This window comes from Cyclopterus lumpus, chromosome 14, assembly GCF_009769545.1.
Source record: "Cyclopterus lumpus isolate fCycLum1 chromosome 14, fCycLum1.pri, whole genome shotgun sequence".
NCBI classification, from domain to species: Eukaryota; Metazoa; Chordata; class Actinopteri; order Perciformes; family Cyclopteridae; genus Cyclopterus; species Cyclopterus lumpus.
This window is the reverse complement of record NC_046979.1, coordinates 17,453,891-17,473,240: the sequence shown is the minus strand read 5'-3', so window position 1 is coordinate 17,473,240 and position 19,350 is coordinate 17,453,891. Positions and strand designations below refer to the sequence as shown.

Genomic DNA, 19,350 nt, shown 5'->3' with positions numbered 1-19,350 from the left:
GTTGAAAGAATATATATATATATATATATATATATATATATATATATATATATATATATATATATATATATATATATGGGTTATCTGAGTAAGCAATGGCTGTGAAGATAATGTAGTTTTAAACATTGTTATTACCTTTTTAAATCATTTATTTAATAAAAAATCAACTGAAAAGAGAACACATGTCTGTTTTCTTTCAACACACGCCTACAGATATACCTACAGTATTTCTGTATTTAAAACAATTTGAACCTATGATGCGAGCGGGTCACCTTTTTAGATCCATAATTTTGAACACCAAATCAATGTGTTCCGTTGATTAGTGATTCGTGGAATATGTAATTTGGTTAGTTACAGTTCACACTTCCTTTTTTCATGCTCAGATCCTGGGGGCCTTGTTCAGCTTGTTAGCGGTCGATGCTGAATCACGTGATCACAGCGGGGCGGGGCCTGATCGGGTCCGCGTGGACCGGCAGCCTCTTTTCATAGAGATGGTTTCTTTAGTGGAAAATAGTTCCAATGGAAACTTATGGGGTCAGATCAGTCTCAATAATTGCAAATGCACACAGAGAGACTTACAAATGCAAACACAAAGATTTACAGATGCGCACAGAACAATTTACAAATATGTTTGATTTACAAATGCACACAGAAGGATTTACAAATAAATTAGACTCACAAATGCACGCAGAACGACGTGTCTGTGTTTATTTATTTGTCAATCGCACTGCATTTGTTTGTGGATTGCTTCACATGTGTGTGCGGATTTATGAGACTCCCCTGCCGTGGCTAGATTCGCAAATGCATTTTTTTTTAAAAACGGACCTATCTGTAGCCAATCAGATGTCGCCCTCATTTTCAACCAATCACATGAGCGTCATTCGCTTTATTTGCGCCTTAGAGGGGGCGTGGCTATATATATATATATATATATATATATATATATATATACATATATATATATATATACATATATACATATATATATATATACATATATATATATGTATATATATATGTGTATATATATATATATGTGTATATATATATATATATATATATATATGTGTATATATATATAGCCGTATATATATATATATATATGTATACATATATATATATATATATGTATATGTATATATATATATGTGTATATATATATATATATATATATATATATATATATATATATATATATATGTGTATGTATATATATATATATATATATATATATATATATATATATATGTGTATGTATATATATATATATATATATATATATATATATTTATACATATATATATGTATATATTTATACATAACATCACAGCTCGGTGACTTTCACCGACGACGTCTGAATGACAGCGGGCGAACTTTTCGCTTCGCTCTATTCGCGTCATTCGTGCCGCGCCAAGATTTTCTACAAGATTTACAAGATTAAACCGAATTTTCAATGACTTACAACTCCCTTGTTGTCATGGCTTACAACAATGGGGGTGGGGGAGTGTAAATTTGCGGATCTAGCCACCGCAGGAGTCTCATAAATCCGCACACACGTGAAGAATCCACAAACAAATGCAGTGCGATTGACAAATAAATAAACAGACACGTCGTTCTGCGTGCATTTGTGAGTCTAATTTATTTGTAAATCCTTCTGTGTGCATTTGTAAATCAAACATATTTGTAAATTGTTTTGTGCGCATTTGTAAGTCTCTTTGTGCATTTGCAATTATTGAGACTGATCTGACCCCATAGAAACTTTAAATTCAACATTATTTTACAAACCCGGTGCATAAACTGAACAACGGTAGTTTGACCTTTTCACGAGGAAGACCATGCGATGTGATCGAAAGCTCTGCTACCAAATGGAGCTCGAAGGGGAAGGGGAGTTCAGTGGAAACGGGCTGTTACAGTGACCTCACGCTGTCCCGTCCTATGGGCGTGGTCAAACCAACTCCCATCAGCCCCAGCTGCGCTTCGTGTTCATTCGCTAATGAGCTAATTGCTAGCTAGCTAAACCAATATGGCGTCACCGGCCTGCATTGTGAGCGTGTTCGCGTTTAGCTCCAGCTGTTTCGTCAATGCCAAGTTTTAAAATATATGTGGAAATGACTCTTTATTGTCGCACTACTGGATAGACAACTGTTGGGAGATTTAGAGTAATAACCAGTAAAACAAATGGGTACAAGCCAGTCGTTGCAATCTTGTTATGAATTACATTTGGCATCTATTGTGTCAAATCAATTTTTGTGAGTGCGTCATCTCTCTAAATGTAACATTTTAGAATATATTTTCGCTTTTTAGATTTTCATACTGCTTCTCGGACCGTTTTTACTTTTCATACTTTAAGATAAGATAAGATAAGATAATCCTTTATTAGTCCCTCAGTGGGGAAATTACAGCTGCTGTCCAGTTATGTCCATGTGGAGCTGAGGCTGCAAGAAGGGAGAAGGATCCCATGCCTGCTCGGCCGGCCTCTGCTCAGCACCAAGTCAGGAGAAGTCTGAAAATACATCGCTGCCGGTTACATGATATTCAGGGCTCGGCGCTCAGAGATTGTTGACTGGTTCAGACTGCTTGCCTGCATGAAACCATACCTGCAACCACACCAGATCAAAATCCAGCCCCTGCCCAGATCTTTTCATTTGTGCTACAACATGTCAGCTTGATCATTTCCATGACCTGCTGTTGCCCGAAGCAGCGGTTTGCATCTGCGTTCACACCCGTCTCGAATAACAATGGAACCGTGTGAGGTCAAGTTCCTTTTTTTCACGCCTCATGTTTCCTCTCATCTACCACAACCGCTTTAGGAGAAGAGCAGCATCTTTGAACTCATTTCCAGTCCTAATCCTCCCTCACCTTGAGACCTCTTTGCGGCCGCTGTGGTGGTTTTAGATCGACCGTGTTTGGGGCTCCGGGGCCTCTGTGCAAACGGTCTGCAGCTCACGTCAGTCAACACGCTGCTTTTAAACAGAATCCGTCTGGCCTCAGAGGACAGTGTGTCCAAACACACATGGCGAAAGCTGGACAGCAACTATGCTTCAGTTTAGTTATGTGGTGCGCGGACAGAGGACATGCGCGCGCGTGTGTGTGTGGAAAAATACATCTTGAACGTGGTTAGATTTAAAAAAAGAAAAAAGTTAAACATCCACAATGAGAACTTTGGTTAACTGAAAACACTTTTATTGTCAATACAGCACATACACTGGAACCAATAGAAATACAAAAGTTTGTTTTATCCCTTTTTAAAAAAGATTTACAGTAAAATACAGTATATGCTGCAGTAATACACACTTTAAATGATATATACCATGACCTAAATATTCCAATTGCCAATGCTGGTTAATACTTAATTTCGAGTGGGTTGTCAATCAGTGACCCCAAAGTGACCTCATGCAGATCATCCGATGCACTTCGTAGTTCTTTTTGGATACTAAACTGAGCCCGTGACTCGCCGTCACAGTCATTGTGGTGGATTGAATTCAGGATGCCTTGTAAGATCAAGCAACAAATTCAAGTCAAGCCCAGATACATATTTTGTCAAGATCCTCTCCATCTTGGCAAATGTCACATTCATCTCGACGACTGAAGTTTATACCCAACTAAATATGTTCCAATATCAAAATAACAGACAAAAACACGACTTCCCTTGGCAGAGTTAAAAAAGAAAAAGAAAAGAATGACACCCCAGTGTAGATCCGTGAAACGTACTACATCCTCGTGTCCCCTGATTATCTCAACTGGAATGATCCGAACAGGCCGAGACAGAAACGCACAGGAAGCCGCTATAAAATTGCTTTCATACCCTGAACATGTGTGAGGTCAAAGGGGAACAGGGGGACGCCATAAATACCGTTGTATTTTCAGTCATGACAGACATGACAAATAAAAAAGCTCTCAGACTATAAACAGGCGATAACTTTTACAACAGCTCGCACATTCACAATCCGTTTCAAAACGCACTTGAGACAAAAATGGCAGCTTTACCCACAAACATTTGACTGAGTATAACTACTACGTACAGAACTAAAAGTGTAACAACTGCAGATCAGTATCGACATTTGGGTGTCTCCTTTTTCCCCGTCTTTAAAACTTTACATTTACAAAAAGGCAGCTGGATAAGTCTTTCCTAAATTGACTTAAGTTGTTTCTGTAAATTGTATAAAACATAAGGAAAAGAAGAAAAGAGGCTAAATCCGCCCAACTCCACAATGCTAACCACCAGCCTTAAAAGCTCCCCCCGCCCCGCATATGTGTGCAATGCACGCACAGCGGGTACAATAAGTATTGAACACGTCCCCATTCTGCTCAGTTAATATATTTCTAAAGGAGCTACTGACATGCCTGGTAACGTTGGTAACGACAGCTTCAAGTCAAACTAGTCCCATGATGCATTGCTCAGGTGGGAGTTCTTTCCATAGATTTTTCTATTGGATTCAAGTCAGGTGGTTGGCGGGGCCATTGCAGCAGCTTTATGTTCTTTCTCTGAAACCAGCCAAGAGTTTCCTTGGCTGTGTTTGTTTCATCTTCATCATCATGGCAGCAGATTTGTTATCAAGAATGTCTCGCCACATTTTTACATTCAGCCTTACGGTCCCACCTCCAAACTCCACTGGCCTGGTGTTTTTGGGGTGCTGTGCAGTACCATTTGACCTCCACACATGGTGTGTATAATGGCATCCAAAGAGTTCCGTTGTGGTCTAGATGTTCTGCAGCTAACTTTAACACGCTTTTCCTTCCACAGTGGTGTCTTGGTGGTGAGCGTGCATACGGGCCACGTGTTGAGCGCATTACTTATTGTTTTCTTTGAAACAATTGTACCTGCTACTTCCAGGTCTTTCTGAAGCGCTCCACAAGTGCTCCTTGGCTCTTGGACGACTCTTCTGATAATTCGTCAGAAATCTGGTCGTTGACGGTTTACGGTGAAATTATTTTCTTTCCACTTCTGGATTGTGGCCGCAACAACGCTCACTGGAACATTCAGAAATCCTTCTGTATCCAATGCCATCAGTATGTCTTGCAACAATAAATTTGAATCCAATAGAAAATCTATGGAAAGAACTAAAGATTAGAGTTCATAGAAGATTTAAAGAATGGGCCAAAATCACACCTGAGCAATGCATCATGTAACTAGTTTCTTCGTACAGGACGTTACCAACAAAAGGCTTTGGTACCAAGTATTACATTATATATAGTATACATTTCAGTCAGCGTGTTCAATACTTTCCCCTGTGTTATTCCATTTCATTACACGTAACTTCATTTCATAACGTATTTGTTTGGCTTTGTATTTATGGATTATTCGGGTTGTTACCGACATCCGGTGAACATTTGCTGAGCAAAATGGTGACGTGTTCAATACTTATTTCACCCGCTGTACGTCTGCAGTCAAATAATGACGAGTCACCGGCCCCTCGAATGTGCACTTCTTTCAGGAAAACAGATGATAAGTCTGAAAAGATGCAATAAAATGTTGTTTTTATAAAAAGGTAATAATAAAAAAAATAATCAAAAGATTCTCCATAAGAGCAGGCATTAAGAATGAAAGGCTAGGTCTGTGCGGCGTCCTCGTGGACCTTCAGTCGACTTTCTTGCTGCGCGGTCGGAGCACGTCCAGCATGCAGCGGCATGCCGAGCCCGTGTGCTGCGAGAGGAGCGTGAGGACCTTCCCGTGGACGAGGGTCAGCAGGGTCTGGTGGCCCGTCGCCCACACCCGGTACCAGGGCCCGTAGAAGGGGTCGGACACGGCCGGGCACAGCATGTTGTTCAGGTTGACCTCCGTCGCCTGGAAGGGGAACGGACAAAGACAGGCTGAGCGAGAGGAAGCCTTAATGCAACGCTAATGGGAATAATAAGTCAAGCCCGGTTGGATAATGAGGTTCTGAGAAATTGACATGGTGGATTTCATCATTGATTTCTGCTCCAACTATCATAACATGTAGTTCATGGCCTGTAAAGCCTCCACAGCTCATTATCGGACTGCATAGTTTGCTTTGAATGCTGATCAAATTTATTCGGACTTCTATGGATTTTCCGTGGGTTTCATCATAGTTTGATATCTGCAGAGGGCGGAGGAAAACAAATGAAAATGCAAACCACTGCAGTAAATACTGCCGCTGTGATGCTGTTCTGCTGTTCTGATTTAGAGTTTGGTCTCCGCTGACATGATAGCGAAGATCTGTGTGTACTACCACAAATGCTTTTGCAATCAGGCAGACACGTTTTGGTGTCTGGTGTTTAGACATAACCAGCCGCAGAAATTAGTTATTTTAATTTTTATTCTGTTTGAGTTGTTAGCAATGGTCAACAAAGAGTAATTTTGTAGGTGAAGTCGGTTTATGTTTATCCTTGTATACAGAAGTATAAATGAGACTACCTGTTTAAATTAAGTCTATGCAAATTAATATGCAAGCACGTGTGTCTGTATGTATATGTGCACATGCACATTAATGAATGTATATGTATTTATACGTCTAATCATGTGTATGCATCAACAATATTAACTATTTACTTTAATATTGTCAGATGGATAATATCACCTTTTCATAATGCGCTTCTACCATTTATTGAAGCTCAACTGTATTGCATTATATTTCAATGTGTACCTGTTGAATGTCTATGTTTGAAGAAATGATGATGACATTATCGGTCTTCCTACACATGTAACGAGGCTGCTACATGCACTGTGCACTGAAGTACCACGTAACGGCCAGCAGAGGGCTCAATCTTACCAAGCCGAGGACCTGCAAGAAGAGGAAGTGGTAGAGGAACAGGATGCCGGTGGAGAGCAGCGCCCACCACATGTCCCCCAGAGGCTCAGGCTTGTACACACCTGCAGAGAGAAGCGGCTCGTGAGACACGTCTCGCCACATAAAACTGTTCACTTCCCCTTGCAGCAGCAGGTGGAACGGCCTGCAGCCGCAGCACAGGATGTGTAGTCAAACAGGCTTTTCCCGTTTCCCCACCGCTGGCATTTGCTAAGAGCACGACCGGGGTTAAGACATTTAATGTGCACCGATTAGTCAGCTCAACTTGAATAATGAAGAACACCCAGCATGCAGAAGTTTGATGAGGTAAACAAAGAAAGGGAACCCATCTGGTGTCGGTTGGCAGGTGAGTGCTATTTCACCCTGGGTGTCATGTGGGTGGAGAGCAACACCTACCTCCTTTTCTGAAAAGGTAAAGCGGCACCAGGTACAGCATGGAGTGCTGGATGTAGTAGATCTCCTTCTCAAACGGAAGCTGAGGAGAGAACAAACAATTTAGACTTTTTTTTTTTTTTTTTAAACCTACATTAGTCTGATACTTCATTCATTCTTTGCCCCCTTGTAGCAGTGCTGCTTGGATGTTGTCGTTTAGTTTGAGTTTTTTGACGCGGAGATACAGAGGTATCTGAACATTTGAGGAGGGATATTTGCTGATAGTCTGTAGACCTAAAATTCAAGCAGACACTTCTGAACAGGACCCTGATGTACTGACCTCAGACCAGCATTAATAACCGGAGCTGGCTGTAGTCGGAACGGTGGTCTGTTTGCATGAGCTGCTTTGAAAAGACTCCGACAGCAGAAGAGGCGAAGCCAGGGATGTTTGGACTCACTGTAGTCCATTATTAGTTGTTAGTCATTAGGGGGCGGGACAAAAGTACAGTGCTTAAAGTACAGCTGGGATCAGCACCTCAGCCTCAGAAGAAGATGATGAGAACGTGAACAATGTGAATCACAAAATGAAAACAGGAAGTGATTCCTCTACACAGACCTGAGATACCTGGACATATTATTCATGGTATAATGAATAAAATTAATTATTCAGATATTTATTTTCCACAATTAGGTCAATCTGAATTGTATTCAATCAGTAAACATATTTAATAGTTCTCTGTAAATGTGTACATATTGAAAACTTTCATAAAAAGGGCTCCACCATTACACACCTCCACTGTTGTGTGAAGGCTTACTTCCCTTTCCTTGACAGGGAAATGGAGTGATGGCAGAAAAGCTTTGCTTTGGTTGTTCTGGAGAACTTCACAGTGATCACGTGAGAACTGGACAAAGTTCTAACTGTCAACAAGTGGTTTAATTCATTTAAAGTTTGTGCGCTGCCTCTGGCATCTGGTCCTCGTCTGCAGCCCTTCAAGCAGCCAGTGTTGCCGGATCTGAACTGATTCCACTAACATTTCTGACACAAAACCCCCCAAAAAGCAGCTTTCAAATCATTAATGAAGTCCGTACTTTCTGACACAATTTATTGTTCAGATTCCGGCTCCAGCAGAGGAACTACACTCTGTTAAACGTTCATATGAACATATGAGGAGGAAAAACTATTTCATAAAGCAGTCATGCTGAACATGACCTGCTAAGTAATAAAACAAAAAATGAAATATATGAATTATCAGCAAGACGCCTATCCGTGCCAACTCCAGATCAGAGCAGAGGACTTCCCAGTCCTGTTTACTCACCAGTCTAGTGTTGACTACTGGGAACATCAAAGCCAGTAACGCACCGTTCAGCATATGGACCTGCAGCCTGTAAACACACAGGGGGAGATAAAGAAACAACAACAACATAATAATCAAAAAGCTTTGATAAACGTCCTCCATCACTTCTGCCCGAGGAACCATTTTAACGACAATTTCCACGTTGCACAGGTTGGTGCATCATTGACATATCAGTGTGGACTAGAGCTGATATCAGCGCAGGGGAACAGCTGGAGGACGGCGTGGATTACGTTCCGTGTTGCTGAAAGCCAATCAGAGTGCTCCCTGATGCCGTTAGTGGCAGCTGTCTCTCAGTCTTTGGCAGGGCCCGGTTCTGGTGGGAGTGTTGACTGTGAGAAGTCGGGTCAATCAGTGTGTGTACGCAGTCGGTTGTAGGGACGCGTGGTTTGATTGGCCTCCTCGCATTTCTTTTAACCAACAATTATTCCAAAGAGCCACAACCCACCGGGAGCTTACGGGGCCGACGCTGTGTGTCAAACCAGCCGGAGGAACGCTTGTGACAGCCGAGGTCACCGGGAAAACAGCGGCGCTGTCGGAATGTCAGTTCCAGTGAGTCCGACCGTCACTCTCGGGGCCTTCGGACCTTTCAGGGAAGACGAGCCGCTTCACTCCGATTACAAGTCACCAGGATTATTGATCATGGACAACCTTGTTTTAAAAAGGACTTGTCCATAAAGAAGCTTTGGTATGGTTCTAGACCGTTATGTGTTAAAATAGGGATTTATCTTGACCACGACACAATCGTTATTACACTATGATTACTGCCGTTTCAGCCTCCCTCTGAAAGTCGGTCCCATTTACTGTCACCGCTTCAGGTTCTGCTGAAATCAAACCTAATATTCATTCTACTTGTAGCCAGTGGTTCTTCTCCTGTAGCCGTTGATGGTATTTACATGATGCATGTGGCTCCTTATGAAGTTGGTTTTATTGTTACTGCCGTGATTAAAACCAGAGTTTGTGAACAGACGCACTAGTTGCTCTTCTGTTGGATTTCTGCTCAAGGAGTGGTTGCTCCCGTATTAAACCACCCTTGCCGTTGCTAAGGTAACCACAGTTGTTCATATTGGGTTTTTTTTCATAGGTTCACGCTACAAATACGATGCACTTTGCATTTTTCTTCTCCAGGTGCAGATAAAATGCCATGTTTGCACAAACTACAATTGCTAATCTCCTGAACCAGCATAGAAGCCATGACGGTATTCCTCATGGGAAAAACGCCCGGTGAGCCGATACCGTCTTCATATTCATCCATCAGGTCAAGATGTTCTTTCTTTCCTCTTTCTGAATTGGACTTACCGAAGCATTTTGCTCTCCAAAGACGAAAGTCTCGTTGAAAGTTGCTTCACGAAGCTCCCAATTGAATTTGTTTTAGTGGCCTACTTCGTGGTCATTTCAGGTGAAACTCGGTTGCAGCGCCTCCATAAAACGCATTGCAGCTGCTCGCCGTGCGACTCCCATGAGCCAACGTAACACAAAGTATATTTGTATATTGTATTTATTTCACAGTAAATCAGACTGTGTTCCCACTGGCAAAAACACAGTCATGAATAATTAACTGCCCGGACCAGAGCTGTTGTGGAGAGGAGAAGACCATGAACCCCAACAAGGCCATTACAATGAAACTGTAATGACAATCAACGGCCATACGATCTCACATCAAAGACGATCATGAGCCAGGTGCGAATATACTCACCGAAATACAACCATTGCTGTTTTACATGGCGGGCAGGCCAGCAGGAAGATCTGTAGAGGAAAGCAGAGAAAGAGAGAGAGAGACACACATTATCACATTAAACTCAGTCATTGTGGAACAGCTTGAACGCTCAAAAGAGCTTCGAGCATTCGGTGCTGTAAGTAAAGAAAATGAACAAATTGCTTTAACAAGTTTTTATTAATATAATAAGAGCAGGAGGCTTGAGCAGAGCACCCCACTGGCGACTGCAGAGAGCCTCTTGCTTCCAAGGAGGAAAGAAGGCAGAGTTCAGATGGGACCCAGGAAGTTGGTCAAACAGTTATGGCGACTTGAATGCATTCAAATAAAAATCAACCGATCGAAGAAACTGCGATTACTTGTGGCTTTGAAGGGAGAATAGATAACGGCTCCAGTCAGATTCATGTTTTTAGGTGGCTAAATTACATTTTGCTGCCGGTACTTCCGTCTGTTTCTTCAAACTGGGACCATCATCTCATACCCGGACTGTACCTCATACATCCCACGTCCCAACAATGCAAACAATCCCTTTAATGTATTTTATTGCCAGATTCCAATCAGGGCTGTCGATTGAAACAGTCTACAACTCATTGCTTGTGGAAAATAATACATTTCTGTTAAGGACAGCATGGCCATGAACATTTATGAATCCTGCACTGATGCTGCCGGGGTCCACAGCTGTGACTCCGCCCACTCCCACCGAGTTCAGGTTGAGTCTGTCTGATATCGGGAAAGGGCCGAGGCATTTTGGTGAGGCTTTGGGAACTTTATGGGAATAACTAACACATTCAAACCACATGACGGCTGCTGATATTTAATTTAACATTTGTATATATATTTGAGAACAAAGGGCGGTTTCTTTTTCCTTAATTTCCTCTTTCAAAAAGCATTCATATCATCAACATTGTTGGCTTTCTAATCGAAAAAGAATGCAGGCTACAATGTGGATCGTCATCCTCGTCATACATCTCATCTATCTCAGCGGCTGTGCTGTTGGGGGCCTGGAGGAAACTGCACACACCATCTGACACAAGAAAGAGTTGGTCTGCTGGAAACAGAATTACAAGAAAGCAATTTAGTTGAGATCGGTTGTACAACTACCCACTGGCCAAGGGATCGTATGTCTCATTGATTGATCTGCAGCACGCCTATCAACTCATATTAACCTGCGCCGGGAACTGAAGTGAAGTTGGTTTTGCAGACACCATCTGTTACGAACAGAAGCTCGTGGCACGAGGCCGGATTCATTAGATGAATAATCAGCCACGTGAAAATACATGTAGTTTTTGCAGAGATTAAGCATTTTTTCCCCCCCATACACATCATAAATATTCACATGTCATTTCATCTTGTGAGAAACACTTATTAGGATTAATAGGTGTTCTTTAAATGTTCATACTTATTTCACAGGAATTAAACAAGACAGGTGCGCATACTGGGTCCTTGCAAACTCCCAAAGAGGACGGTTATTGTCACCCACTATTGTTTACTCTGTGTGTGTGTGTGTGTGTGTGCTGCCTGTGGTAAAACGGTAAAATGTCAGAGGCATCAAACCAATTACAAACCGCCCCCTCACATGGAACCTCAATGTTATAACTTACAAAAATGTGTAAAAAATATAAATGATCAATTTATGAAATAATTTAATTAAAGCAAGTGTAGTTTTTATTCCTATGGAGTTACGACTTTTCTCTTCCAGCTGCGACAACGCACCAGCTGGGAGACGCACCGTTTCAAATGATGACCATAACAGGACATCGAAAAGGCCCGGGAAGTGGTGTGAGTGGTGCAGGGTGTGTGTGTGTGTGTGTGTGTGTGTGTGTGTGTGTGTGACAGTTGCAAAGTGCATACAATGAACAAAAGAGAACAGAGGAGGAACTAATGTGCCACATAACCAGAGGTGGGAAGTAACAGAGCCTGACTTTTAGAGGCTGGGAGCACCGGGTCCAGGAGTTACCAAAAAGGCACTGATGACTGACCAGAGAACACATTATTGTGAATTATAAGAACAGGAAACAACAACAACAGCTTGTATTGGATTCTCTCTCTTTTTTTTCTTTTTTTTTTTACTGCAGTATAGGAATACCCTTGTTCAAAAGTCTGGGTTTTTTCTTCCCATAATGGCATTTTAATCGCATGGCCACTTTGACTTTGTTCAGCTAAATAAATAAAAGCAGATGTTGAGTCGGTGTTTAGATTCAGGACCACTTTGATGTTGTGTGAACTTGCTCAACCTGGTAGCCGTTAGAGCCAGATAGCTGCAGAGCATGCCACGTAACACCCCGCCTGCATGGCGGGGTGTTTACGTGGCCTTTGTTAAATATTTATTTACATGTACTTTGTGTATGACAGCAATGCAACGCCGTGACATGATCTCTGCTGCAGTTTCCCCGTACACAAGGAAATGGAAGTTGTGCAAAATAATGAGCAAGTTGTTTCCGTCAATAAAAAGAGTTGTCTGTTGTCCCTGACTAACTAACATTCCTTCATGAAATTGGTCAAATTCGTTTTGAGACTATGCCAAATCTAAGTCTCAACCCAAAACTGGGAAAGCCAATTGGATTTAATCCGATTCAAAAGGCCACGTCAGTCTAGAAGAAGGGTTAAACCCCGTCTGTGATGCTGTCCCAACAATCATAACCTGATTCATAGGTGAGAGGCACTCGCAGTTTACACTCATAGTTTAACTGCCAAGCGGGGCAAAGCTGTGGTACGTGTTGGTACAAAGCGAGAGCCTCAGTCCTTTAATGCTTCCTGTTGTGTGCGTTTAGACTCACCGTTGCCAAACACAACGAGTCTGCTCCATTCTGAACACATTTAACCTTCACTTTAAAATCAGCAACAAATTAAAAGGTCTAAAAAACTAAAATTGTGACTTTGTAAGTAATTATGTGTTAATCAGGTTTGTGGTCTTCCCTCTCTTAGAAATGCCATCGACAAATGTGAAAGTGGTTCTTGTTTCTACAGTACCATTCATGTGATTATCCTTTTTGTTTGTTTGTTTGTTGAACAGTACAAATACAGGTATATATATATATATATATATATATATATATATATATATATATATATATATATATATATATATATATATATATATATATATATATATATATATATAGTAATAAGTAAACGACTCACCACCGAGTCACCGTTTCAAGGATCAGACAAATTCTTCAGTATTTTTTGCAGCAAGCTTCTGCAGCTCCAAAAGACTGAAAGTATTTTAACATATAGTGCAAATATAAGACCATTTAAATTGAACAAAAACATTTCCTGCAGTGTTGCGGAACTATTTTAAAGTAGAAGCTCAGCTGTGACTGGATCTTTTTCAAGAAGAAATAAAAAACAACTCTTAAAAAAAAGATACTGTGACAGCGTGTGTGTTGCACAGCGCGGTACTTCAAATGGACAAGAAGACAAGACAAAGCACAAAGTCTTCATGTCCATTGCTGCAGTGTGCTAACTAGCAGCATTTTAAACTCCGTTCCAACACATTCGCTGAACACATTCCAACAGCTGCTGCTGAACTGCCTGGAGGGATGAGTTATTTCTTTTCCTGGAACCTGAAGCAGTATTCATCATCAGCCCACCTCGAATCTATCGTTGTTTATATGATCAGTCACACTGGAGCCCTGGCGAGATCTACAAGGGGGAAGAAAGTTCACGTGTCTGGTTTAAAATAAACTTCCAGCCGAGGTGGAGAACCCTGCTGGAGCCCTGACATCACCACGTTACACGACTTTCATGTCGGACCTCAAAACAGGGTTCTTAGCATCTTGTTGTACGAGTCCAGTGTCCACCAAAATAGTTTGCAAAGCAAGTCGAGTCTGAACTGAAACTGAATCAAACCCACACAAAGCAACGCTAAGCCCACCGTGTCTCAAATCGGCGACTTTGATTTGTTTGTTTGTGGACCCCCGGTCAAATCCAGTCAGCAACCAGACCAACGACTGTCGGCGTGGCAACGTGACTGCTCCAGTTTCACGTGGAGGAAAAACACAACAGACATCGCAGTTGTCAGACGTGTGAGGCATCAACTCATCGCGCATCAGACACTGAACTCGCCAACCCAAAGTGTGAGATTCCTTCCCATTCAATATTCATATCTTTAGCAGTAGCACACTGTGGAAGTATTTTGTAATAATATTGACACTACTGAACGTGTAGAATTGAGCCAATGCTGATGAAGCGACGCAGACAAGTGGTTATATTCTCAACACTCGGGTGGAGTACATGCCTTGATTACTCAAGGACTGTGGTTGTGACGACCCCTCCCTTCCACTAGGGGTCTGGGTCCTGTTTCCTTGTTTTGTCTTTCTGGCTGTTCATCAACTGGTGAGCCACACCTGAGCCTGGGGGCTGCTATAAAAAGGAGACACCTGAAGACAAAGGTGGCTCCCTTGATTGGCTGGCTGCTCTACTGTGGCAGACACTACAGATTGTTTTGTTTTTTGTTTAAGTTAGTTGTGTTATTCTTTAAATGAATGACTATCATTTTTAACTCGTCTGGTCTGCCATCCATGTTGCAGTCTTTTGAGCCGGGTTGTGACATATGACGGCTCGTCCTCTTTGATTGACCAGGGTTCGATTTGTAGTGAAGTTTGATCTGCAGTCTGTAATTGGTTTGATGTGCAGAGATCAGCAGTAGCCTAGTGGGCAGGTGCACCTCGTTTAGTGAGGTGGTAGGAAATCTGGTTGTTTGGGAGACATGGACGAGTGTGGGGAGTAGGCGGTTTCCTGTTAGTGAATTTGAGCAGCTATATGTTTGAGCTGTATTATGCTTGTGGTCCTCTGTACATGGCGAGTACATTTCTGTTGGGCTGTCCCTGTTAGGCTGAAGAGCAGATTCTCTTTGGAGTCTGTTGGGTTTTTTTTTGCTAGCGTGGTGAGAAATGGTTGGAGCAGTTTTCTCCGGGTCACGTCCGAGGCTGCAGGTGGGCTGCCTGTCTATGGTGGTGGCTTTACCGGGCCTGCAGGTTTTAGTGCATAAGTACCCACCACAAGTAACACCTGAAGCCTAGGCTGTTCATCAGCTGATGAGCCACACCTGAGCCTGGGGGCTGCTATAAAAAGGTGACACGTGAAGACTGAGGTGGCTCCCTGCTCTACTGTTTAAGCTAGTTGTGTTATTCTTTAAATAAATGACTATCGTTTTTAACTCGTCTGGTCTCCCATCCATGTTGCAGTCTTTGAGCCAGATTGTAAGAGTGGTGACTTCAGATACAGCAACACTCGACTCAGCACATCTCCCCGGGTAACAGGAGAATTTTACGAGCGCCTACTTTTTTTTAAGCCTGTAAAATGTACACACAATTCTTGACTTCTTGCTCTCATTTCCAGACACATTGCTTTTATGCACTTTTGCTATATCAAAGAGCTCAAAGGAGACATGGAAAAATAGCCGACTGAGGATCTTTACACTCCTCCTGATGTTTTTATTTAGGAATAAAACAATACCACACCCATATACTGTTAATCCACCAACTGTAATGTGAACCTGGTGGGTGGAGTCCCCCTTCAATAAAAGGAAGAACCCATAACACACTTCATGTTCCACCCGTTTTTCCCTGATACTAAAAAAACAATCTCCAGCTCGCCTCTGGGCCAATTCCCTCACAAATAAACTCAGAGTGGCAAGGCCTGCAGAGCCGTCCCGTTGATAGACAACTCTTCCTTTCTGTTACCCTGTTTCAAAAGTTTCATTTCCTCTTTGGATTACACTCTCCTCAACAAGCATGAGGGATAGCAACTGAAGGATATCTTAACCGTGGTCCCCTATACTCAAAGGCCATTTAGCTACCATGGGTCATTTCATCACATAAAGTTATTAATCAATGTCCACTGGCTATCACCCCCACCAACACCAATGTAATGCCAAATAATCAGTAAGATGCATCACTATTACTCTGTTCGCCATAAGTCATGTGTGTGACAACAACTATTCATTCGAAACACATTTGGCGGTGACCGTGACCGGCAATCAAGTCCCACGAAGGTCAGCCAAACAGGTGCAGGTGTTGTGTATTCTCACGGCAGCAATCAGCATATCAGATTCATATCAACAAAAACATATCGACAAAAATAAATTAAACTTGCTTCCTGTGCAGTGACTTCCTGTGCAGTGACACACAAAAAAAGCCAGGGCACAAATAAATCACACGGTTTTTCAAATCACCGGCTCTTGTTGCATACATCAAGGGGTTAAACTCCAGAGACAACTGGGGGTCTTGTTTTTTGAGGCAGCACCTTTGTCTTGACCAACTTATTGGGGTAATTGCTAATGTTTACACACATCAGATTATCAGAAAAAAAAAAACTGTTAAGCATTTTGTTTCCAAGTGCTGTGAGGTTGAAACAAAAAGCATGTTGAAGGGCATCTTCAGGAAGTAAAAAGCACTTAGGGAACACTGACTGTAAAATGTCAACCAGTGTTTCCCCACACTCTCGATGGGTGAGGCCAGCCCAACAAAGCAGTTGTTTGGTGCCAAAGTCCAACAACATAATGCAATATAAATTATAAATCGCTCTTTTTGTAAAAAAAAAAAAAAAGAAAAAAAAAAAATTTTTTTAAAAGAACCCCCCCCCCCCCCCCCACACACACACACACACACACACACACACACACTCACAGCTCATCCTTACCTGAACCATTGTCATGACATGGCAGGGGTTCAGCAGATAGATCACTGTCTTGGTCGCGAATTTGAACCCAACCTCCACTCCAAAAGTCATGCAAAGGGCCACCAGCAACAGGTTCTTGCCCAGACTGTCCTCCTTCGCCCGCGTGCAGTCTTTGCCCACCACTCTGTGCTCTTTGGAGAGGTGTATCTTCCTGAGCGCCACAAATATCTCCACCACCGAGACGAGGACGATGACCAGACTTTCGCTGACGCGCTGCTGGGGCGCGATGAAGGCGGCGCACTCGGGGCCCCCGTTGCCCTCGAACTTCGGGTCCACCCCGCCGTAGATCCAGTCCAACAGGCTGTAAATGTTATATCTGGACATATTCCTCTTCTCGTGTTGGAAAAGATACGAACAAGATGGAATAAAAGACGTCACACCAACTTCTTGGCGAAACATGAACTGCAATATTTCCCTTTCGTAGCTCGTCTCGTGGTTGAGAGGTAGACATGTATATCCACCGCCTCGGCGTGTTTTAAGCTAGCTAATTCGCCAAACTACTGGACCGACGGACAGAGGAGGAACTTCTGCTAGCTGCGGGAGGCAGGACTGAGGGCGACACTACCCGGAGCTGCTGTTGCTGCTGCTGCTGGTGGTGGTACCGTTACCCGGCTCCGTCTTCTTCCGCGCCCCTCACACAGTCTAACGCGGACTACCAGATAGGCATCGGCATCATGCGAAACAAGCGGTGGCGCTCACGACGTGCTCTCGGTCGTATCAGGCGGGACAGCGGTTCAGTTAGCGTGCGTTAGCAACAGCTTGGACACCGGATAGGCGCTAGCTTAGCTACCGATCCCACCTTGCTGAACTGAAACAGGGGTTAGATTTTACCCCGAGTTTAGCCTCTCAGGCTTAGCACACATCTCACCCAGGAACCACAATAGGAGGCTCGCTGATTTGCATCCCTGATTATTCGCTGAGGTATACTGTTGCAACCACGTGCACACGTAACACAATTGAGATATTGATGTTAACTGTACGATTATGCAGGTTCATTGAAATACACATTCGTAAACGTGAGTGATCAACAATACTGATATTCACGACTTTTATCATATGTCGAAATGCATTTTTATGATAGTGAACTTTTATCTGTACTTCATGGATCACTACTCTGCCTGAAAGACCAATCTGAGGGCAAACATAGTATCTGAAAAAACTACGGAGGACTCCCCACACACGTGATGCTTCGGATGGTGTGTTCATGAAATATCCGGACACTTCTAATATTCTTCCTTCTGAGAAGTAAATTGCCGTTGAATGCAGAGGCGGTAATGTTTCTATTCTACACCTCCTTTGCTCCATCAGCATAACGGCTCCTCAGCCGACTGAGAATTACTTTAATTTCAACTGCGTTTGGGTGATGAGAAACTGTATCATAGTCATTATTTTGTTCATGGGGTAACATCAATGATGAATACGGTAATTAAATCCCAAGTTATGCATGAAAATCATAATTCCTACCTGCATTTATAAAGTGAACTAATTAATGTGAACCAGTTACACTTATTCCAGAGCAATATTCATGACCGGATGTTGCCACTACATAGTAAGGACACACATAAACCTTTTTTCTCACTAAGTTTCTCACAGCAATATGTGTTATCCCATTCCCTCTATAGCTCCTGTTGGTCAATGTTTCAGGGATTCATAGAAGTTAGACTTTGATAGTGACCTCTCATTTTTTGGAACCATTTCTTTAAATTCTGTTATGTACGTGGTAGCTGAATGACACAATAAAGTTACTCTCAGTTTTTAAATAGTTTTTATCAGCTCCACCACTGATGAAGTGTGACCGTCTTCATCGGTCTGTTTGACTGTGGCTGGTTTACCTTGAAAACAAACGAAAGGATACGCATGACATGTTCTGTGCTGGAGGACATTTATTCTCCTATGAGCAGGACACCTTTTAATTGTACCACCCCGTTTGCCTTTCTCCAAGCACTGCCACTTTTAAATCTATGTATCCACTGGCACATTAGTCATAAACACTTTTTGGCCCCCCGGAACATTTATTCTTTATTTGGAAAAAATAAAGAAAAACTGAATAATTTTTGTGAACTTAAAGTCCCAAGCAGGACACACTTGTTAAGTATTGTAGTTTTACAGTTGATGATTAGCCCTGATTTTGTCAGAAGAAATCAAATCTATAGCCACTGTCACTTCATGGCGAGATGTCTCACTAAATGAGGAGTATTCTTTTTAATATGCAGTTGGTAATAAAAGGACTGGCAACTGTTGGGGGAAAAGCAACCATCGCCATGGCGATCCATTGACACGTCACACTGTTGATTAGTCTTTTCAACCATCCTTACAAATGCACGACACCAACATCATTTGTATCCTCCTAACTAGGGACACACATGATCAAGGGCCACAGTAATAGGAAGGTTGCATGATTTCCATTATAACGGGATCCTTAAATTTCCTTTGAAACCACATCATTAAAGAACAACCAAGT

The 19,350-nt window shown here is 42.3% G+C and overlaps 1 protein-coding gene across 1 annotated transcript; it reads right to left on the bottom strand.

Moving 5' to 3' along the window:
- Window positions 1-3,161: 3,161 nt before the first annotated feature.
- LOC117742453 (transmembrane protein 164) lies at window positions 3,162-17,288 on the bottom strand. The gene is made up of 6 exons (XM_034549829.1): window positions 16,851-17,288; window positions 10,188-10,237; window positions 8,456-8,522; window positions 7,164-7,242; window positions 6,732-6,832; window positions 3,162-5,785 (listed from the first exon to the last, which is right to left on the bottom strand). Exons 1-6 carry the CDS (start codon window positions 17,286-17,288, stop codon window positions 5,579-5,581), a joined length of 942 nt encoding a protein of 313 aa, XP_034405720.1. The 3' UTR covers window positions 3,162-5,578.
- Between the last annotated feature and the right edge of the window lie 2,062 nt (window positions 17,289-19,350).

Bases quoted from the DNA above. Each gene is read 5' to 3' on its own strand.
- LOC117742453 (XM_034549829.1), bottom strand. From the start codon at position 17,288: ATGTTTCGCCAAGAAGTTGGTGTGACGTCTTTTATTCCATCTTGTTCG. The intron at 7,243-8,455 runs GTGAGTAAACAG...TTCTCTCCTCAG, and splicing joins CAGTAGTCAACACTAGACTG to CTTCCGTTTGAGAAGGAGAT. The intron at 6,833-7,163 runs GTAGGTGTTGCT...TTCTCTCTGCAG, and splicing joins TTACCTTTTCAGAAAAGGAG to GTGTGTACAAGCCTGAGCCT.